The following is a 20,121-nucleotide window of genomic DNA, read 5'->3' as shown; positions in this document are numbered from 1 at the left end:
ATGCAGCTCCCTCTGTCGTCAGTGCCTCTGCTCCTCCACCAGATGATGCTAATGCACATAAGGACAGGATGACAAAACAAAAACGGGGGGGAAGAGACAAAGGATTCACTTGGTCAATGGCTGCACCAACAACACCATTGGCATACACAGCACCATCACACACAGGGAACAGGCCTGTGCAATATGCCATAGCACTACCAAAGAAATAGTTAGCCGTCAAGGCATGGGGAGGGGCACACACCATCAAATGCAGCACACCTGGGACCCACGCAATGCTGACCAGTAGTGGATGTCTACGAGCTAGGTAGCAATATTTTCCCTTCTGAACCCTAGCCTCCAGGGGACCTACGCTGCAATGTCAGGCCTTGCCTAGGGGCAACCACTGACACACATCCCCCACCCGGATGACACCGTACCATGCGTAAGTTGTAATGATGGGCACTGTACTCACCCCCTTGTGGCTGCTGTGATGCACTCAAGCGCCCATCCAGCTCTGAATAGGCCACAGCCAGGTATGCAGGCCACCACGGGCGGGTCAGGGTTCAACGGACACCTCTTCCTCATTGGGAGACCATCCCCAGCTGGGCCTCTGCAGTCTTCCGTGCCCAGCGTCTCAGGTCCTCCAACCGTTTGCGACAGTGGGTACTCCGCCTGCCATAGACCCCCAGGGTCCGCACCTCCTTGGCAATGGCACGCCATATACCCTTCTTTTGATGGTCGCTCACCTGCAGAGGCAATCAACAGAGGAAAATAGATATAGACAAACAGTCCTGCCTTTTAAACATATTGCCCACCATACCCGTTTCCATCACCATTTACACACACATGGCCCAGCACACAACTTGTACGCCGCTCAGAGGACATCCACCCACCTCCCTTACATGGGGCCTTCGCACACACCACTCCATGCCTTCATGCCACATGCATCGTGCCCACAGTGTACTCACCTGTTGGTCTGGAGGCCCACACAGCAGTCCGTACTCGGGTAGGACCCCATCCACTAGTCTCTCCAACTCCTCCGATGTGAAGGCTGGGCCCTGGAAAATTGCTGCATCACCGGTGATATTATGACATACTGGACAACTCACACTGACCCATTACAAGTTAACAGGATGCAAAGTTCTGTTGTAGCTCTATTGTTCAGTTTGTGACCGCCTCCTCACTCTTTTGTCCCTTAGATTCCTACCGCTGCAGATGAATAGGAGATGGAGACATACCCCGTGTACAGACCTCCGGTGGACTTGGCAACACAGGAGGACAGGCACATTATCCTCACCTATAGACTTGACAGGGCCACAATCACATAGCTGTGTGCCCAATTGGATCATGACCTGATATCTGCTATCCATCACCCCACTGGGATCCCCCCTCTTGTGCAAGTTCTATCAGTGCTCCATTTCCTGGCAACTGGTTCTTTCCAAGAGACAGTGGGCTTGGAAGCAGGAATGTCACAGCCATTGTTCTCAATAGTGCTGACATGAGTGTTGTCTGCCCTGATAAAGCACATGTGCAGCTACATTGTTTTCCCCCAGGTTGAAGATTTGGCCCCAGTGAAGGCCACGTTTTATGGAATGGGACATATCCCCAACATAACTGGGGCGACCGATGGAACACATATTGCATTTGTCCCCCCACCCCCAGAATGAACAGGTGTTCAGAAATCGGAAGAGTTTCCACTCTATGAATGTACAGATGGTGTGCTTGGTGGACCGGTACATCTCCCACATCAATGCTAAGTATCCTGGGTCAGTGCACGAAGCCTTTGTCCTGAAGAATAGCAGCATCCCAAATGCGATGGCCCAACTACAGAGGCACAGGGTGTGGCTAATCGATGAGCCCTGGTTTCCACCAGTAGATGTTGGTGTATGGGTATGTTGTGGGCCATATGGGATTGTGTGTGGCTAAATGTTGTCCCTCAATATTTCAGGTGACTCTGGTTACCCCAACCTATCATGGCTGCTGACCCCTGTGAGGAATGCCAGGACAAGGGCAGAAGAACATTATAATGGGACACATGGGCGAACCAGAAGGATAACTGAAAGGACCTTAGGCGTCCCAAAGGCCACGTTCCGGTGCCTCCATCTGGCAGGTAGATCCCTGTGGTACTCACCGAAGAAGGTCTGCAGATAGTGGTGGCATGCTGCATGTTGCATAACCTGGCCCTCAGACATCATGTCCCATTCTTACAGGAGGTGGAGGCTGGAGATGCCTGTGTGCCAGCAGTGGCCCTGTGGACAGGGAGGGTGAGGAGGCAGAGGATGAGGACAACAGAACATCTGTGATCAGACAATACTTCCAATGACACACAGGTAGGACAGTGTTACTTCACATTTCAATGACATTTGTTTGAATTTCTGTGGCACTGGTGTGCTGATATTTCCCACCTCTATGTCCACTTACTGTTCACTCTGGCAATTCATTTTGCAGATGGTGGTGACCTCACATATACTCCTGGTGTGATCACTGCAGCCAGCTACAGGTCATTAAAATATGCTAATTTTCTGTACAGTTGAACTGCACTGTTTAAACCTGTTTCAATGAATACATAATTGATATACATGAAATACTCCAGACTTCTTTTTTTCCCAAGGGTGTTTATTGAAGTGTTAAAATATAGTCCAGGGTATCATTCCAGTCTGTTTGTAGCACAGGTGCATTGTCCAAGGGGACATAGGAAGGGGAGCAATGGCAGTTCAAGGTGGACAGGGTGACTGAGTGGGACACAAGGGTGACAATGCATTCATCTATCTGGCATGGGACATCTTCTGCACCCAACCAGGAACCTGCATCTGTCTTCTTTGGTGCAATACTGACTTTGCCTTATTTCCTGGTGGGGGTCTTGGCAAGTGTCTCTGGCTTCTGTCTGGATAGCAGGGAACATTTGCGGGGTGGTTCTCCTTCTGCAGGGGGAGGGGTGCTGGTGGCCTGTGAGTCCTGTGGTGGAGCCTCCTGGCCACTAGCGGAGGTGGAAGGCTGTTCAGATGTCTGGCTAGTGGCACGGACCCGCTGTTGTGTGACTGCCTCCCTCATTATATTGGCCATGTCTGCCAGCACCCCTGCTATGGAGATCACGGTGTTGTTGATGGCCTGCAAGTCCTCCCTGATCCCCTGGTACTGTCCATCCTGCAGCCGGGTGTTCTCCTGCACACTGTCCAGGATCTGGCCCATGGTGTACTGGGAATGTTGATAGGCTCCCAGGATCTCTGCAGGTGCCTCCTGGGGAGTCGGTTCCCTGGGCCTGTCCTCCCCCTGGCACACAGCACTCCTCCCAGTTTCCCTGTTGGCCTGTGCCTCTGTCCCCTGAACCGTGTGCCCACTGCCACTGACCCCAGGTCCCTCATTGTCTTGGGTATGAGGTGTGGCCTGGGGTCCCTGTAGAGGTGGACACACTGCTGATTGACGTGCCCTGGGGACAGAGGTGTGGGTAACGCTGAGTGGGTGCTGTGGTGGTGTTTCCTGATGGGGGAGGCTCTGTGGTGGTGTGGGACTGGGCCTGAGTAACCTGCTGTCCAGAGGTCCCTGATGGACCAGGTAGGTCATCCAGATCCTGAAGACCAGAGTTGCTGTCATCACTGTGGGCCTCTTCTGTTGGGGGACTGGATATTGCTGGCACCTCCTCTCTGCTGACATTGGCTGGGGTACCTGTGGGGATATAAATGATGTGTTATGGGTTCTGTGTCTGGCATATTGTGCATCCGTGGATTGGCCTCTTTGGTTGTATTTGCACTGGCAGCATTCACTTGTGTACGTTGGTGTGTGGTGGGATGATTACTTCTCTATAGTGTGCATGCTTTAGTGATGAGTGCCCATGCAGGGCTGTGAGTGGTGCCCATGCATTGGTAGAGCATCCAGGGCTTGGCATTGGGATGAGTGAGATGTGATGGTGGGGTGTGTGGGAAGTAGTGGAGTGATGGGAGTGAGGGTGAGGGTGGGGGTATGTGATGGGATGAAGGTAGGGGGGTGATAGTAGTAGAGCTGACTTACCAGAGCCCAGTCCTCCTCCTACTCCGACCAGGTCCTCAGGATGCAGGATTGCCAAGACTTGCTCCTCCCATGCTGTTAGTTGTGGGGGAGGAGATGGGGGTCCACCGCCAGTCCTCTGTACAGCAAGTTGGTGTCCTGCTGCAATGGAACGTACCTTCCCCCGTAGGTCGTTTCACCTCTTCCTGATGTCATCCCTAGTCTGTGGTGCTGTTCCACGGTGTTGACCCTGTCCACGATTCTCCGCCATAGCTCCATCTTTCTAGCTATTGATATCTACTGCACCTGTGCTCCAAATAACTGTGGCTCTACCCTGATAATTTCCTCCACCATGACCCTTAGCTCCTCCTCTGTGAAACAGGGGTGTCTTTGTGGTGCCATGGGTGTTGTGTGAGGTGTGTAGGTGAGGGTGTGTTGGGTAATGTGTTGGGGTATGTGATGTGGGGTACGTGAGTGGTGTATAGGGGTGACTAGTGTGTGGCTCTAGTTGCGTCTGTGGTCTTGATGTCTCTCTGCTGGCAATTGTTTGTTATGGTAAAGGGTTGTGGGTAATCTGGGTGTGTGTTTTACAGTGGTGTGGGTATGTGTTGTTTGAATTGTCCAATGTGGTGTTGTTTTGTATAGATGTGTCCATTTTGAGCGCAGCGGTATGTACCGCCAGTGGATTAATGCCTTTGAATGTCCGCAGTGGTGATTCGTGGGTCATGATGTGATTGGCGTTGTTCTGTTGGTGTAACGGCGCGGGTTTTGATACCGCCAGTTTATCAGTAACCTTTGGTGTGGTGGATTTGTGTCTCTGGCTGAATACTGACAGATTGGTGTGTGTGTCATTATATGGTGAAGGGTTATCCGCCGCAGCGGCAGTAAGTTGGTGGTAGTCAGCGTGGCAGTAAGTGGGATTTACCACCAATGTCATAATGAGGGCCTAAGTCTTTTTAAGTCTTTCTCGCGGTTATACAACTCCACAGGAGAGGCAGGATGGGAGATTGGGGATAACAGTACATTGAGAAACAAGTAAAATTGTAGGTGTGACATACTCCTCTAATTGTTTTGATATGAGTTTTATAGCAGTCTGCAGCTCTCATTGCATCTATTTTCTTATCGAACATGAGTCATAATAGAGAAGGGCAAAGGTCATCATTCAGAGAGAAATAAACAGAAACAAGTACATACCAGTGAGTTTCCATATCTCAGTGACTCATAAGCCACATTGTACATGCTAACTAATTCTAAGACTTTCAGTACTTTCTGGCCAAGTCATTGGGGTTGATTTTAATGCTGCGTTAAACTGAATTTAGGCTACTCCAGTAAACAGTGCCTTGACAAAAGCCAAACGAATGTGAACGGTATACAGCTACTATTCTCAGATTATTGTCTTGTGAATGTACGGTATCGGTATTACAAAGACTGTAACCACATTTTAGTAATCGAATGCAACAGACAGTCAGAACGTGCCTAAATGTTTTCTTTCATGCCCAAGGGTCTGGAAAGATGTTAGACAAAAGGTAAGCCTTTTTTTTCTGATTATGCTCCTATCAGTACTCGTGCAGCCATCCAGCCAGAGAAGTTTAAATATTGTCCAAAATGGTCAGACAGATTAAAACACACAGACGTCTACCAACACCACCATAATTTTCCCCACCTGGCTACTTTACTCATATTATTTAAGAATATGTGTTTATTGAATGCCTCCACCCTACATACGGTCTCTTGGAGCTATTGATCTGATTGTAGACAACACATGACAGCCCAGCTGTAAATTAAGATACCAAGAGATACATACTTAAACTTTTATTTCCAAATGTTACGTTTTGCTCTGAATCTTCAAAGTATTGGAGTTGCATAGCAATGCTCCATTAACACTAAATTAAACAAGAACACTAAGGGGCTGATTTAGAACTCTGCGGACATGATACTCAGTCACAATGGTGACGGATAGCCCGTCTGCCAAAATCTAAATCCCGTAGAATAATATGCAATTTATATTTCAGTAGACTGAATATCTATCACCATTGTGATGGAGTAACCAGTCTGCCAAGTTCTAAATCAGGCTCTAAGCCATTTAGAAATACATTTTGCTAGCCTTTGCTTGACTAGGCTTGAACTCCATCTTTGAAACAATGTCTGTTTCTGTCCCATAATGATCATCAGGTGTTTATATTCTCTAGTTTAACACTGCAAGCAGCATAATGCACACTGTCTGTTCTGTAATGAAATGCTGTTCTCGAATAACTCCTAAAGAAACCTGTGCTACATTCAAGGCTCTTCCTGCATGCACTTTGTAGGCTGAACATTGTTTATATTGTCGCATTTGTTCTGTTACCTCCAATGACATTATGTCAGAAGGGGTGTGTGGGGGTGGGTTCAGTGGTCCAGAGGACTCGGACTCGGAATTGGGCGCTATACGGGCGTAAACGCCATTTATTTATTATAGTGAGGTAATTGTAGAAATAACGGTTTTACTGTTTTAAAGTCTCTTTTTGGTGTTTCTCTGTTGCTGGTTTGGGTTGACTTGTATGTCTCTTTAATGTTCTTTCTTTCTCTCGTAGGTGGCGAACTCCAGATACCTTCTTCTCGGTTCACGTGGGCTCTCGGAGAAACAAGGGATATGTCTAGGTAAGTGGGACGGTTGTTTACTATCTTTATTATCTATTAGCAAAAAGTGAGGGAGTGTGCGAGGGAAGGAACTATAGGAGGTGGTGTTGGTGGGGTTAAAAGAAGAGAAGAGGGAGTGGGGTGGACTATTACTGTGGCTATGGGAGACTGGTGATAGGGAGGGAAAGGTGACCCGTACTGTCCAAATCCCTAAGCAAAAACGACCTTCCCTGTTCCCTTCCTGTCCTCCCTGGCCTCTTATTCCTTCCCTCCACCTCCCCCCTCCCTAGTCCCTTTAATGACGGTGCCCCTTTAATATGGCCCGTACCTTGTGCAGCCACGACCCTCCTGGGTCGTGGCAGGGTTTCTCTCCTCGCGGGGTCTGGTCAGCTCCACCGCTGGGGCTGGGGTTCTGTTCTTCGGTATCCCGTCCGGTCACTGTGGCCTCTGGTTCACATGGCTCCTCCGTCCTCCTTTCCCCGACAGCCTCTTCACATTGCTCCTCGGCGTTCTTTTCTGCTGCGGCAACCCGGAAGTCCGGTGCCGGGTGGCAGCCCCGCCCCACGCGTCTCCCTGACGACGCGGGCCGGGGACGGAGAAGGTGCGCGGCCGGCGCCATGACCTCTCGTCGGTAGGCGAGGTGGATGACACCCGACTACATACCCCATCCCATGAACGGGACTGGTATAGGACCGCAGAATCCGGGCAGCAGGAGAGAAAGTCAGCGGGGCATTGGCTGGACCCAGGGATGTGACAGACCTGAAAAGTAAAGGGCTGGAGTTCAAGGAACCAGCGCAACACCCGGGAATTAGTATCCTTATGGGAGGCTAACCAAGTCAATGGGGCATGGTCAGTAAAGAGGACGAAGGGCCGGCCCAAGAGATAATACTGGAGACACTCAATCGCCCATTTAATGGCAAGACATTCTTTTTCAATAGTGGGATAGTGCGTTTCCCTAGGTAACAACTTACGACTAATATAGACAATGGGGTGATCATAACCCTGATCGTCTGGCTGCGCTAGGACTGCCCCTAAGCCGACGTTGGAAGCGTCGGTAAAAAAGTGAAATGGCCTAGAAAAATCTGGACACCTCAATACTGGCTCGGTTGAAAGGGCATCTTTGAGTAATTGAAAGCTTGAAGTTGAGAAGGAGTAAAAGAGGGAAGAGTGGTAGGATATTGTTTTTTTAGCAAATCTGTGAGGGGGGCAGTAATGGTAGAATATTGAGGAATGAATCTACGATAGTACCCCACCAACCCCAGGAAAGAACAAAGTTATTTTTTTGTTCTGGGAAGAGGTATCCGTCTATGGTATCTACTTTATCTTTCTGAGGACGCAACACCCCCATACCGATGACATACCCAAGATATGATATTTGGGTTTGCCCTAGGACACACTTTGTAGGATTGGCGGTGAGCCCTGCTCTTGCTAAAGTAGAGAAAACTTTTTCTAGGTGTTGAAGATGTTCCGCCCAGGTTGTACTAAAAATGACAATGTCGTCAAGATAGGCGGCAGTGAACTCTTGGAAGGGCCAGAGGAGGCGGTCCATCAAACGTTGGAATGTAGCGGGTGCACCGTGAAGTCCAAAGGGAAGGACGGTGAAATGATATAACCCAGAAGGGGTTGCGAACGCTGTCTTTTCTTTGTCTTGTGGGGCTAAGGGAATCTGCCAATATCCCTTTGTTAGATCAATAGTGGACATAAACCGTGCATGCCCTATTTTCTCTAGGACTTCGTCTACCCGGGGAATAGGATAGGTATCGAACAGTGATATCTCATTAAGCTTTCTGAAGTCGATACAAAACCGGACAGAACCATCCGGTTTCGGAACCAAGACGACAGGGGAACACCACGGACTCGTGGACGGTTCAATGACGCCTAAAGACAACATCTTTGTTATCTCCCCCTCTATAAGAGTCTTTCTTGCTTCGGGAATTCGGTACGGCCGTAGGCGTACGGTTTGGCCCTCGGGTGTCCGAATATGATGTGGGACCAAAGACGTTCGTCCGGGAAGTTCTGAAAAGAATTCGGAATGGTTTTGGATTAACTCGAGTAATTGACTTTTCTCTATATTCGGTAGGGAATCATTGATACAAGGGCTTTCTTGTTTTTCTGGTTGTAGGGCGGGACACAATTCCAGCCCTAATGAATTGGTTGGTGTTACTAGGTATCATGTAGCTGGAGGATCACTATTGATCTCAGGATTCTCCCATTTCTTTAACAGATTAATATGGTAAATTTGAGTCCGTTTAGGGTGTTCCTGTAGTTCAATCAAGTAAGTAATCGGGGTGACTGCTTTTATTACTCGATATGGTCCCTGCCATTTTGCAAGTAACTTATGTTCAGAGGTGGGTCGCATGATTAATACCTGGTCGTTGGGATGAAGAACCCGCAGTTTGGTACCCTGATCATAATAGTTTTTTTGAGTTTCTTGTGCTTTTTCTAAATGCTGTCTTACATCCTCCCAGACCGTCTGGAGGTGCGTTTTTAAATTGTGGATATACTCTAGGAGGGGTCTCTCATCATTGTTCTCTTCTTCCCACAATTCTGCCGCCATGTCTAGTAAGTTACGGGGCTGTCTCCCAAATACCAATTCAAACGGACTATGTCCATTAGAGGATTGCTCAAGTGTCCTTATTGCATAAAGCACTAGGTGTAGTTTCTGATCCCAGTCTTTTCCCGAATCGCTTACTATTTTCCGCAAGAGTGTTTTAATGGTGCGGTTATACCTCTCCACTAAACCGTCTGTTTGTGGATGATATACTGCTGTCTTGATTTGGGTAATGCCTAGGGTCTTACATATCTGTTTCATGAGCCCAGATATGAAGGGTGTCCCTTGATCGCTAAGAATCTCTTCGGGGAAACCAACTCGAGAAAAAAATGTTATCATGGCTTGTGCAACGGCTTTGGTAGTTGTGCTAGTAAGGGGGATGGCCTCAGGATATCTGCTGGCATAATCAACCAGAACGAGGATTTGGGTGTGGCCCTTGGTAGATGGTAAAAGGGGTTCGATTAAATCCATGCCTACTCTTTTGAAGGGAGTATCTATGATTGGTAGCGGATGTAACGGGGCTCTCCTAGTGGCTCCTGGTTCTACTAATTGACATTTTGGGCATTGGGTACAGTACTTTCGGATCTGGGAATAGACTCCCAGCCAGTAAAAACGTCTCAATAAGTATTCCTCTGTTTTCTCTCGGCCACAATGGCCTCCTCCAGGTTGGTTATGAGCGAGGAATAATACCTGAGTCGGGTAGGGCTCAGGGACCACTAGTTGTCTCTTCTCGCCATTTCTCAAAGTGGTAACCCTATATAGTAGGTCCTTATGTACTATAAAGTGGGGACCTACCTCTCCGGTAGAGTCATCACTGGCACTTCTCCAAGCGTGCTTGAGGGTGGGATCCTCACGTTGGCTTACTCTAAATGACACTGGGGTGCTGGTTATATTAGCCACTAGTTTCCCTTGTCTTTGATTAGCAGCATATTTTTGTTTTTCGGTCCTCTTCTCTCTTCGAGTTAATTTCTTTTGTTTGGGGGGGCTACAAATGGGGGTATTCCGAAATGGAGCGTCTACCCACCAGCTATCGATAGGATTAATCTTCCGTGTTTGGTCTAGAATGTCATGAAATCGTGGATAATCCGTTCCAATGACACACTCTTCTATCAGGTTATCCATGAGACCCATCTGGAGGAAGTCATGATACGTGTCCCACTCCACTTCTACCAACTCCAGGGGGTACTGAGCTCTGTCCCCATGGATGCAACATATCGTTACCCAGTGATCTGTGGTGGAATCTACGGGCTTGACTAAATCTCGACGTATCACCGATTGACTACACCCGGAGTCAATCAAGGCCATGACCAATTGTCCATTTATTTGCAGGGGTTGTTTGAAAGACCTATCGCCTTTTCCTATGCACAGTACTCTCCCTAGAGTAACCCCTATCTCCATCGGCTCCACCCCCTCATGTTTCTTGGGACAACCCGAGCTATGTGGCCCCATTCCCCACAATTGAAACACTGAGGTTGTTGCATAGGGTTTCGCTCTGTGCTCCGGGAAGTTCCAGGCTCCTCAAGGGTTCGTCTAGTTGTATGTTGAGGAGGAGTTATGGGCATTTTACTCAGGGGTCTAGGAGTTTGGCTTTTAACATCCACCGATCGATGATAGGCACCACCAAGTCGACGGCTAGTTCAGTATCGATTTTAGGGTGCTGTCTTATCCAGTTCCGGGTGTTCGCTGGAAGGGAGTCTAAATATTGCTCTAAAATGATGGCCTTAATGACGTCTTCGCGATTAGTCCCTAAGGGCCCCAACCACTTCAGTCCTAAGTCCTTCACTCGGTAGTAAAAGGTACGTGGATCTTCATTCTGACCCCATTTAGCTTTACGAAATTTCATCCTATAATATTCCGTATCATGCCCCACTATTTCAAGAATACTCTTCTTAATATCGGAATACGGGGTGGTGCCACCGGGATTTGCAGCCTGATAGGCGGACTGGAGGGTGCCTGTTAAGAGAGGAGCGATGTATTGGCCCCATCGGTTTTCAGGCCATTGAGCTGATGAGGCTACTCTTTCGAAATTCGTAAAAAAGGAGTCGGGATCCTCACCTTCTTGATATTTTTGTAATACCGAGCTTGGCACGTTTGGGTGTACCTTGCTGGCCGCAATTGTATCAGTCAATTTTTGAAGAGCGGTCTCATGAACTAATTGATTATTGGCCATTATCGTAGCCTGACTTTTCAGGGCGGCTTGAAGGGCCTCTCTGTCCTCTTTGGCCTCCCTCTGTTGGGCCTCCCAAACTAATTGGAGGTGGCGTTGACCCTCCGCCAATTGTTTTATCATGTCCTCCAGGGTCGATTTCTCCCCCATACTCGCAACACCTCTATATGATTCAATAAAAGGGGGGGTTATCAATATACCCTGATCCCACTTCTGACACCACTGTGCGGGTGGGTTCAGTGGTACAGAGGACTAGGACTCGGAATTGGGCGCTATACGGGCGTAAACGCCATTTATTTATTATAGTGAGGTAATTGTAGAAATAATGGTTTTACTGTTTTACAGTCTCTTTTTGGTGTTTCTCTGTTGCTGGTTTGGGTTGACTTGTATGTCTCTTTAATGTTCTTTCTTTCTCTCGTAGGTGGCGAACTCCAGATACCTTCTTCTCGGTTCACGTGGGCTCTCGGAGAAACAAGAGGATATGTCTAGGTAAGTGGGACGGTTGTTTACTATCTTTATTATCTATTAGCAAAAAGTGAGGGAGTGTGCGAGGGAAGGAACTATAGGAGGTGGTGTTGGTGGGGTTAAAAGAAGAGAAGAGGGAGTGGGGTGGACTATTACTGTGGCTATGGGAGACTGGTGATAGGGAGGGAAAGGTGACCCGTACTGTCCAAATCCCTGAGCAAAAACGACCTTCCCTGTTCCCTTCCTGTCCTCCCTGGCCTCTTATTCCTTCCCTCCACCTCCCCCCTCCCTAGTCCCTTTAATGACGGTGCCCCTTTAATATGGCCCGTACCTTGTGCAGCCACGACCCTCCTGGGTCGTGGCAGGGTTTCTCTCCTCCTCGCGGGGTCTGGTTAGCTTCACCGCTGGGGCTGGGGTTCTGTTCTTCGGTATCCCGTCCGGTCACCGTGGCCTCTGGTTCCCGTGGCTCCTCCGTCCTCCTTTCCCCGACAGCCTCTTCACGTTGCTCCTCGGCGTTCTTTTCTGCTACGGCAACCCGGAAGTCCAGTACCGGGTGGGAGCCCCGCCCCCACGCGTCTCCCTGACGACGCGGGCCGGGGACGGAGGAGGTGCGCGGCCGGCGCCATGACCTCTCGTCGGTAGGCGAGGTGGATGACACCCGCCTACAGGGTGAATCAATATTCGTGTAGTGGGCTTGTGTTAACAGTCTGTTTACAGGACGTTTTTGAGTTTTGAATTGTGATTTGCTGATGAAAGGATACAGTTGCTCATCCAATGTTGTATGCACAGTTTTTCATTGCTTTCTATGGAGACTCTCATCATAAAAGACCTCTGAATTTTGGGATAAGCTAGATCTTTTTGGTTTCTACTAGGGATGCAGTGCCTGAATATTTGTTGTTTTGCTGCATAATTTGGACTTGGGCTGTTTTATGGTTTTGCTGATTGCATTTATTTCCATTGCTGAGAGCCTTTATGGTAATCGATTTCCTACGTCCTACAATTGACTTATTGAACTGAGTAATATTTGCCTTCTATATTATGCCCTTATATTTTTAGTAAACCTCCAAGGTTTCATTTAAATTTCTGTTGTCAAACTCCTTTTTTTGAGTTAAAACTTTCTTCTAATTGACTTTCTTCTCATTGACTGCCATGTTGTTGGAATCTTATCCTTAGGGACATGTGACCTCATCTATTCTTGAGGTTAACACCGTCCCCGGTCCAGCAATCAAGGCACCCTTAAAGTTAAATTAAGTCATAAACCAGCCTACCCACAGAGGTAAACTGTATCTAATACATTAGACCGAAATAATAAAAGGTGTTTCCTAGCATGGCCTTCATCTATCATCTTGAGGTCACCCACCAAAGATTTAACAACCAAGTTTATTTTCAAACCCAATGTGAATCTTGCTTGAAAATCATTAAGCACTGCCCACAGGCGCCACAAAACGCTGTAGATGGAAGGTAGCTGTCTTTTCTAGAAATTTCACATTGTATTAACTGTGATATTGGCTAGGACCTTATCATTCAATATACATTTTTTTTATATATGATCATTCAATTGCCTTAAAATCAGCAAAGACAATACCAGAGTCAAAAGAATAAGTTATTACATGGAGTTGTAAGAGGCCTGCTTTCTTTTTTTATCCCAAACAAATGTTTCAAACAACAGATGCCAAGAAGCGAGCCAGTAGGTTTACTCCTGACCATCAAGTTTCAAATGCCATGATTGAAACCATCAGGAACGCCTCAAAGCTGACCAGTATACCAGCTTGCTCAGTACAAATGGCCTCTACAGTACAATAGCAATCATGGATTCACAAATGAGTTTCTTATTTTGCTTTCATTTTCAAGGAAATACATACTAAGATCATCGACTAGAATTTGAGAGGGTAGTGCTTCCTTGCTCATAGTGCAGGGGTTTGCCAAACAATCCACGATCCTAAACACTTCAATGGGAATGGTATTAGCTTTAATTTCCTCCGAATAACTTGTTTACCTCTCTAATTTAGTGATTTATCTTCTCATTTGCTTTGGATACCTAATTATGTTCTACTACCCATAATTCATTCCCCATGTTGACAATCTTATAATATTAACTCAGCAGTAAACCACTTCCACTTATCAGTTTATGGTTGACATGACAAAGGGCTAGGGAGTTAGTTTATTTAGTATCCTGTACATCAGGGATCACCAACGGATAAGTTAACAGCTACCAGTAGCTCACCAGCTGCCAACCGGTAGCTCTTGAACATGGAGCCAAGCCAAATACACAGTTCCAAGGATTTGAATCTTAGCCGTGCTGCCTTCTGCAATATGCATGAGTCAGCACTGCTTATTGGTAAAACTCTAAAGGTGGTAGCCAGCCTAATAAATTCCAAAGTTTCTTGCTCACTAACACCACTTACAATGTGATTGGCAGCATTAAGCCTGCAATATAACCAATAAACATGCAACAAAGTTCCTGCAGACGCAGGCCCCGAAGTTGTGTGTCATACTGTGTGGAAGCTGGGAAGAAAACGCAGAGTTCCGCAAGTGTGAGACTGCAGAAGTTGAGTATAGGAACATAAAACAAATAAATATGATGACCGCGTCTGTTGTGGGAACTACTGTAACAGCTATTCTGTTGGTAGTTTGATATAATTTCTACTGATCAAATGCAGTTCTTGTTACAGAAGAAGTTGGAGACCCCTGATACGTCGTCTTGTTGTATTCAGTTTTTTTCACTGGGTCATTTGAAGACAGAGGTTCCTCAGTTTCATCAATACTTGTTTCCAGTTTTCTGGTTATGATAAATATTAATAAAGGCCTTAGATTATTTCATTTTCTGAAAGTATATACTTTTTTTTTTTTAAAGCTTACTAACTAATTATCAGACCATGAAAGAGTAACTGGGCTTAATCTCAACACTGTCCGAGGTCTGTTATAAACAAATGATGGGTACTCCGGCCAAAGGCTTGGGAGCAATTACCCCTTGTTTAAGATTACAGGTGGCTATGTATTTAAGTAGCCTACAAACTAATATATTTGTTTTAATTCCAGCTCCTGTAATAAAATCACTGGTGACAACAACGAACTATCGATTGTCAGTAAATTGTTAGTTCTCATAACCATTTGAAATAGCCTTCTGTGAAAGCTGTGGGATGCAATAAACCACCAAACTGAGTGTGTGTGCTGCTATTGATGTTAAATAATAAGATCTCTGCCCAATGAAAGTGATCACAACTTTTACCAGCAATTGTGAGTGGATCATGATAACTTGTGGTCATATTTTGCCACATTTCTGTTGCCCATACTTGGTGGAGCAGGTTACATTGGATGTGATTGCATTCTCAATGATAATGGCACAAATCATCAGACAGGAATGTTTAAATCACAAAAAAGTCTTAAATCAACTTTACCCTGTAAGGCAGTAGCGTAAAAGCTGTTTTTACTGCGTAATTACTACAGGCATTAGAGAGGACTGCCTTAATTTCTTAATTATTTAAAAGTTTTTATCACAGTCTTGAGGCTCATTTAGAAAGGCAGAGTGGACTTTCTTTAAAGCTACAGGATGAAATACATTTTTCCTTTCAAAAGCAATCTTAACTTCATCATCAAGAATGTTGTTAAGAGTGAAACAAAATAACTGACTCACAAGTCTATGTCCAAGTAATGTTGATTGATACGGTGCGTATGGCCGCAGACAGAAGCTGACAGGCTTGCCTTTGGCATCCACCTGTGCATGTCTGCGGTGTTGCTGTTTATTGTTCATCCTTAAATAGGCATGTTTCCATAAATGCCAACAGCTACAGCATGATAGAACGGTGAGATTCACAATGATGGCTACTTCTCTGCATTGTTAGTGAGGGTCCTGTTGCTTCTTATTACGTTAAGTAAAATACATTTTAACAAAATTAAAATGAAAGTCCCCTCAATCAAGTATATGCAAGGAAAATGAAAAATATTCATTATGATTAAAAAATCCATTAAGTAAAAAATGTTCTTACTTTAAGCTGTGCAGCAAGTTCATTTGAATCTGCAAATACCAATCCATTCTTTTCATGCTTTACAAGTTCATGTAAACTGTCAAAACAAAATGTGTAACAAGTAACATTGCAATATACAAAAGAAAGAGCATGGCACATGGCTTTCAGTTTTTTTCCTAGTACACTATTATTAAATGTAATTACTTGTGTATTGAAATTTAAAAGTTAACAACATCCAGTTACAAATAATGTATTTAGAAAGTTTAAAGTATAATGCAGAATTCAGTCAATAGTCAGTTACCTAAGCTATTGTCAAGGAAAAGGGCAGACTGGTGGGTGGTGGAGACATGCTAATCAGTAAGCAACATCACTACTTATATGTTAACTATTCTCACCACTAGGCCCAACAATTGCTGGAATCTACTAGTGCTAACTTTTTCCCAGTGGCCACTTGGTCATTTGACAAGCGGAAGAACAGTCTTCATTAATCTGTACCTACTACTCTTAATACAATGGAAGGCCTTCTGCTTTCTGAGACAGGAGCTTGTGGCATCACCAGGTAATGGAGTAGGGAGAAAGAGCTTTCTGCACCAATTCTGATTCAAGTGGTGCTCATAAACAATTCTTGATTTGTAGTAAGATCATTAAAAATGATGTAGGCGTATGTGTGTGTGGATGTATATATATATATATATATATATATATATATATATATATATATATATATACATACACACACACACACACACACACACACACACAGATTCCAAATGCTTACCGCTTGTTGGAGAGAGAAATGCACTATATCAGACACTGGTTGGTAGAAAATTATATAAAATCATATGTGGTGAAAAAGCAGTGCAGACCTAAACTTAGTGTTGACCCCAGAGAGGTGAAGAGTTCACTTGTAAACAGAATGCATGATCAACAAAGTCATTGTTGAAGGAAAACCAGTGTTTGTGAGCCTAAAGCTAGTTATAGTCTTAAAGCACACAGGCACATATTCCGTTGTCGCAGTAAATTACAAACATGATTGAAGAATGGAGCAGGAGATTGAATTAGCCTAGGGCATGCAAAAACTGATAAGAGATCGTTGGAGCAGAGTGATAAGGTACACACACAAATATGTGTAAGAAATAGGTTAAGAGTTTAAAGGGTCACCGTTAATGTGATTTTGCAACAAGTTTGTAATTGCTAAACTTCCTGATTAACCATTTGTAACTGTTGGTACTGCTATACAAGTGGCTGTTTTTGAAACATCAAACTGAGACAAGCTGTGTACCTGTGTGGGGATAGCTACCCTCCCTGCTACAGAAGTAAAAAGCTGTGGTTCACTTTGCCAAGTGGAGTCCAGTATCTTAAGTTTCCCTGAAACACACCGTTGAGTCATTTTTTACAAAAAGGAGCACCAAATCATGCAATCCATTTCGGTCACAAGGCATTTATTACATATGCGTGATCAAGGCCTTTCGGCAGAAACGCATTGCAGGAGTTGGTGCTTGTTTTCGTAATAAATGATTACTTTGGTGCAACAGTCCCGATTCAGATGTTCGCTCAACACTGGTAAGCTTTTGGAATGCTGGATTTATTATCGTGTGTGCTCCAGATTCCAAGCGGCACCCCCTGAGGACTCAGCAACTCGTCAGTGGCTTTAGATTTTGGAAGGATATTATATCTATCTATCTATCTATCTATATATCGTAGGTAGTTCTAGTTATAGTTCGGACCAACTTTTCCCATAGATTAAGCATTTTTTGTTTTGCTAATAACATTCGCGCTGTTTGACAAATCTTGAAGAAACTATAACTTGTGCTCTTAAGTAAACTGAGGCCACAAGTTCTAGTTTCTTAAAATAAGTATAACTATAAATGCTGAATCTCTATGGTTTTGTGTGGGTAAAACGTGGACCTGCCTATGATGTAATATATAGATGTCACAAAAAATAAGAAGGGCAAAGTGATGCTATAGTTAGGTGAAAATATCAATGTTGTCATCAAAGATATCATTTGAGATCAAGAATGTCATTGAAGATTATCATTCTTGCAATCTGTGAGGTCATCAGCAGAACGGGGGTCACAGAGCTCAGAGTGCAGTTAGCTAACCAGAACTTCAGTGCTTATGCTCTCTCTGCTTCCAAATTAGTCACTATAGTTTAGTGACTTCATATTCCAATTCCAGTTGGCACACTGGACCCCCCTTATAAGTCCCTAGTACATGGTACCTAGGTACCCAGGGCATTGGGGTTCCAGGAGATCCTTTTGGGCTGCAGCATTTCTTTTCCCACCCATAAGGAGCTCAGACAAACCCTTTCACAGAACTGCCACTGCAGCCTGTGTGAAATAGTGGCTATTTCACAGCCATTTGAACTGCACTTAAGTAACTTATCAGTCACCTATATGTCCAACCTTCATTTACTGAAGGCTAGGTGAAAAGTTACTAAGTGTGCGGGAACCCTTGCACTAGCAAAGTTGCCCCCATGCTGTCCAGGGCCAATTCCCTGGATTTCATGAGTGCAGGGATACCATTACATGCGTGCACTACATATAGGTCAATACCTATATATAGTTTCACAATGGTAACTCCAAATATGGCCATGTGAGGTGTCTATGATCATGGAATTGTCCTCCCATTCCAAATCTGATATTGGGGGCCAATACCATGCATCCTGGGGGCTCCACAATGGACCCCCAGTACTGCCAAATCAGCTCTCTGAGGCTTGCACTGGAGCTACAGCTGCTGCCACCTCACAGACAGGGTTCTGCCCTCCTGTGCTTTGAGCAGCTCAGTCCCTGGAAGGCAGAACAAAGCATTTCCTTTGGGAGGTGGGCGTTACACCCTCTCCCTTTAGAAATAGGTGTTACATGCTTGGGAGGGGTAGCCTCCCAGAGCCTCTGGAAATGCTTTGAAGGGCACAGATTGTGCCCTCCTTGCATAAGCCAGTCTACACTGGTTCAGGGACCCCCAGTCCCTGCTCTGGCGCGAAACTGGATAAAGGAAAGGGGAGTGACCACTCCCCTGTCCATCACCACCACAGGGGTAGTGCCCAGAGTTCCTCCAGTGTATCCCTGGTGTTAGCCATCTTGTTTTCCAAGGTGTGGGGACACTCTGGAGATCTCTGAGTGGCCAGTGCCAGCAGGTGACATCAGAGACCCCTCCTGATAGGTGCATACCTGGTTAGGCAGCCAAACCCCCTCTCAGGGCTATTTAGGGTCTCTCCTGTGGGTTCCTCTTCAGTTTTGGCTTGCAATTTTCCACCAGGAATCCTCTGCAACTCCTGCTTCATCCTCTAACCGTCGGATCAACCGCAGACTGCTCCAGGAACCACTGTAACTGCAACAAAGTATCCAAGAAGGCTACTGTGACTCTGCAACTTCAACTCCAGCCAGCAACTGCAACAGTTTCCAAAGTGTGCACGCTCTGAGGACTCCATGTCTTCACCCTGCACCAGAAGGACCACAGAAATCTCCCATGGAGTTCCCTGATCCACCAGGCACCTTCTAAGATGACAACCGGTTCTCTGGGACTCCTCTCCTGGCGACGAGCGTGCTCCCTTGAACACAGGTGGTGGACCCCTTTGATACAGACAGTCCTAAGGTCCAGCTGTCCACATCTGGAGGAGGTAAGAGTTTGCCTTCCCCGTTTGAGACAGTACCCCTGTGCACCGCGTCATATTTAACCTCCTGAGACCTCTGTCCACTATTTGCAAGAATCCTTCGTGCACAGCCTGGCTCAGATCCCCAGCACTCCATCCTGCGATGCACAACTCACTGAGTTGTCTCCGGCGGCATGGGACCTTCCTTTGTAGTGCTGCCTGAACCGCAATTTGCACCTTCTTTGTCCCCATGTCCTGGGACATCCGTGGGTGCTGCCTGGTCATCTGCCCATGGATCAAGCCATAGTCCCGCTGGACCAAGGCCATACTGTGGATCTGTTTAGAAGCGTCCAAGCCATCAGTGACCAAAATGTATTACTATAAGCCAGTGGTTCCCAATCTGTGCGTCATGGCACCTTGGTGCGCCGTCAAAACTAGCCAGGGGCGCCCTGCACTAAGCACACAGGTTGGGAACCACTAATGCACAAACATACACACAGATGCTAACAAACACACAATTACAGACTCACGTGCATAGCACTTCCACACGAGAGGTAGGGAGTAACTTAGTATTGGTAGATAAATAATGCAAAAAAAAAAAAAAAATGCATTAAAAAAAAAAAAAAAAAAAGATGTCAAATTCCTATTTTGCGGGTAGCATTGAAAAGCCTGTCAACGTCTGCAACTCTTGCACCTATCGTGCAGGTTACCCCCACCCTGGATATGACTTTGCCAGAGACAAAGGGAAAATAATTAACTTCAATAGTCAGGCTATAGGACATAATTCAGAGTTAAGCAGGGCGAA

General features: G+C 45.9%; 1 protein-coding gene across 3 annotated transcripts in view; it reads right to left on the bottom strand.

Moving 5' to 3' along the window:
* ALG1 (ALG1 chitobiosyldiphosphodolichol beta-mannosyltransferase) overlaps positions 1-20,121 on the bottom strand; it is a 425,029-nt gene that overhangs the window by 27,930 nt on the left and 376,978 nt on the right. For all 3 annotated transcript variants that reach the window (XM_069210576.1, XM_069210579.1, XM_069210577.1), the window contains exon 12: positions 15,746-15,821. In XM_069210576.1, coding sequence (XP_069066677.1) covers positions 15,746-15,821 — 76 coding nt within the window. The remainder of the gene's footprint in view (positions 1-15,745; positions 15,822-20,121) is intronic.

The sequence above is a fragment of the Pleurodeles waltl genome, chromosome 10 (assembly GCF_031143425.1).
Source record: "Pleurodeles waltl isolate 20211129_DDA chromosome 10, aPleWal1.hap1.20221129, whole genome shotgun sequence".
Taxonomy (NCBI): Eukaryota; Metazoa; Chordata; class Amphibia; order Caudata; family Salamandridae; genus Pleurodeles; species Pleurodeles waltl.
The sequence above is the reverse complement of the archived record's forward strand: the minus strand, read 5'-3'. Positions and strand labels throughout refer to the sequence as shown.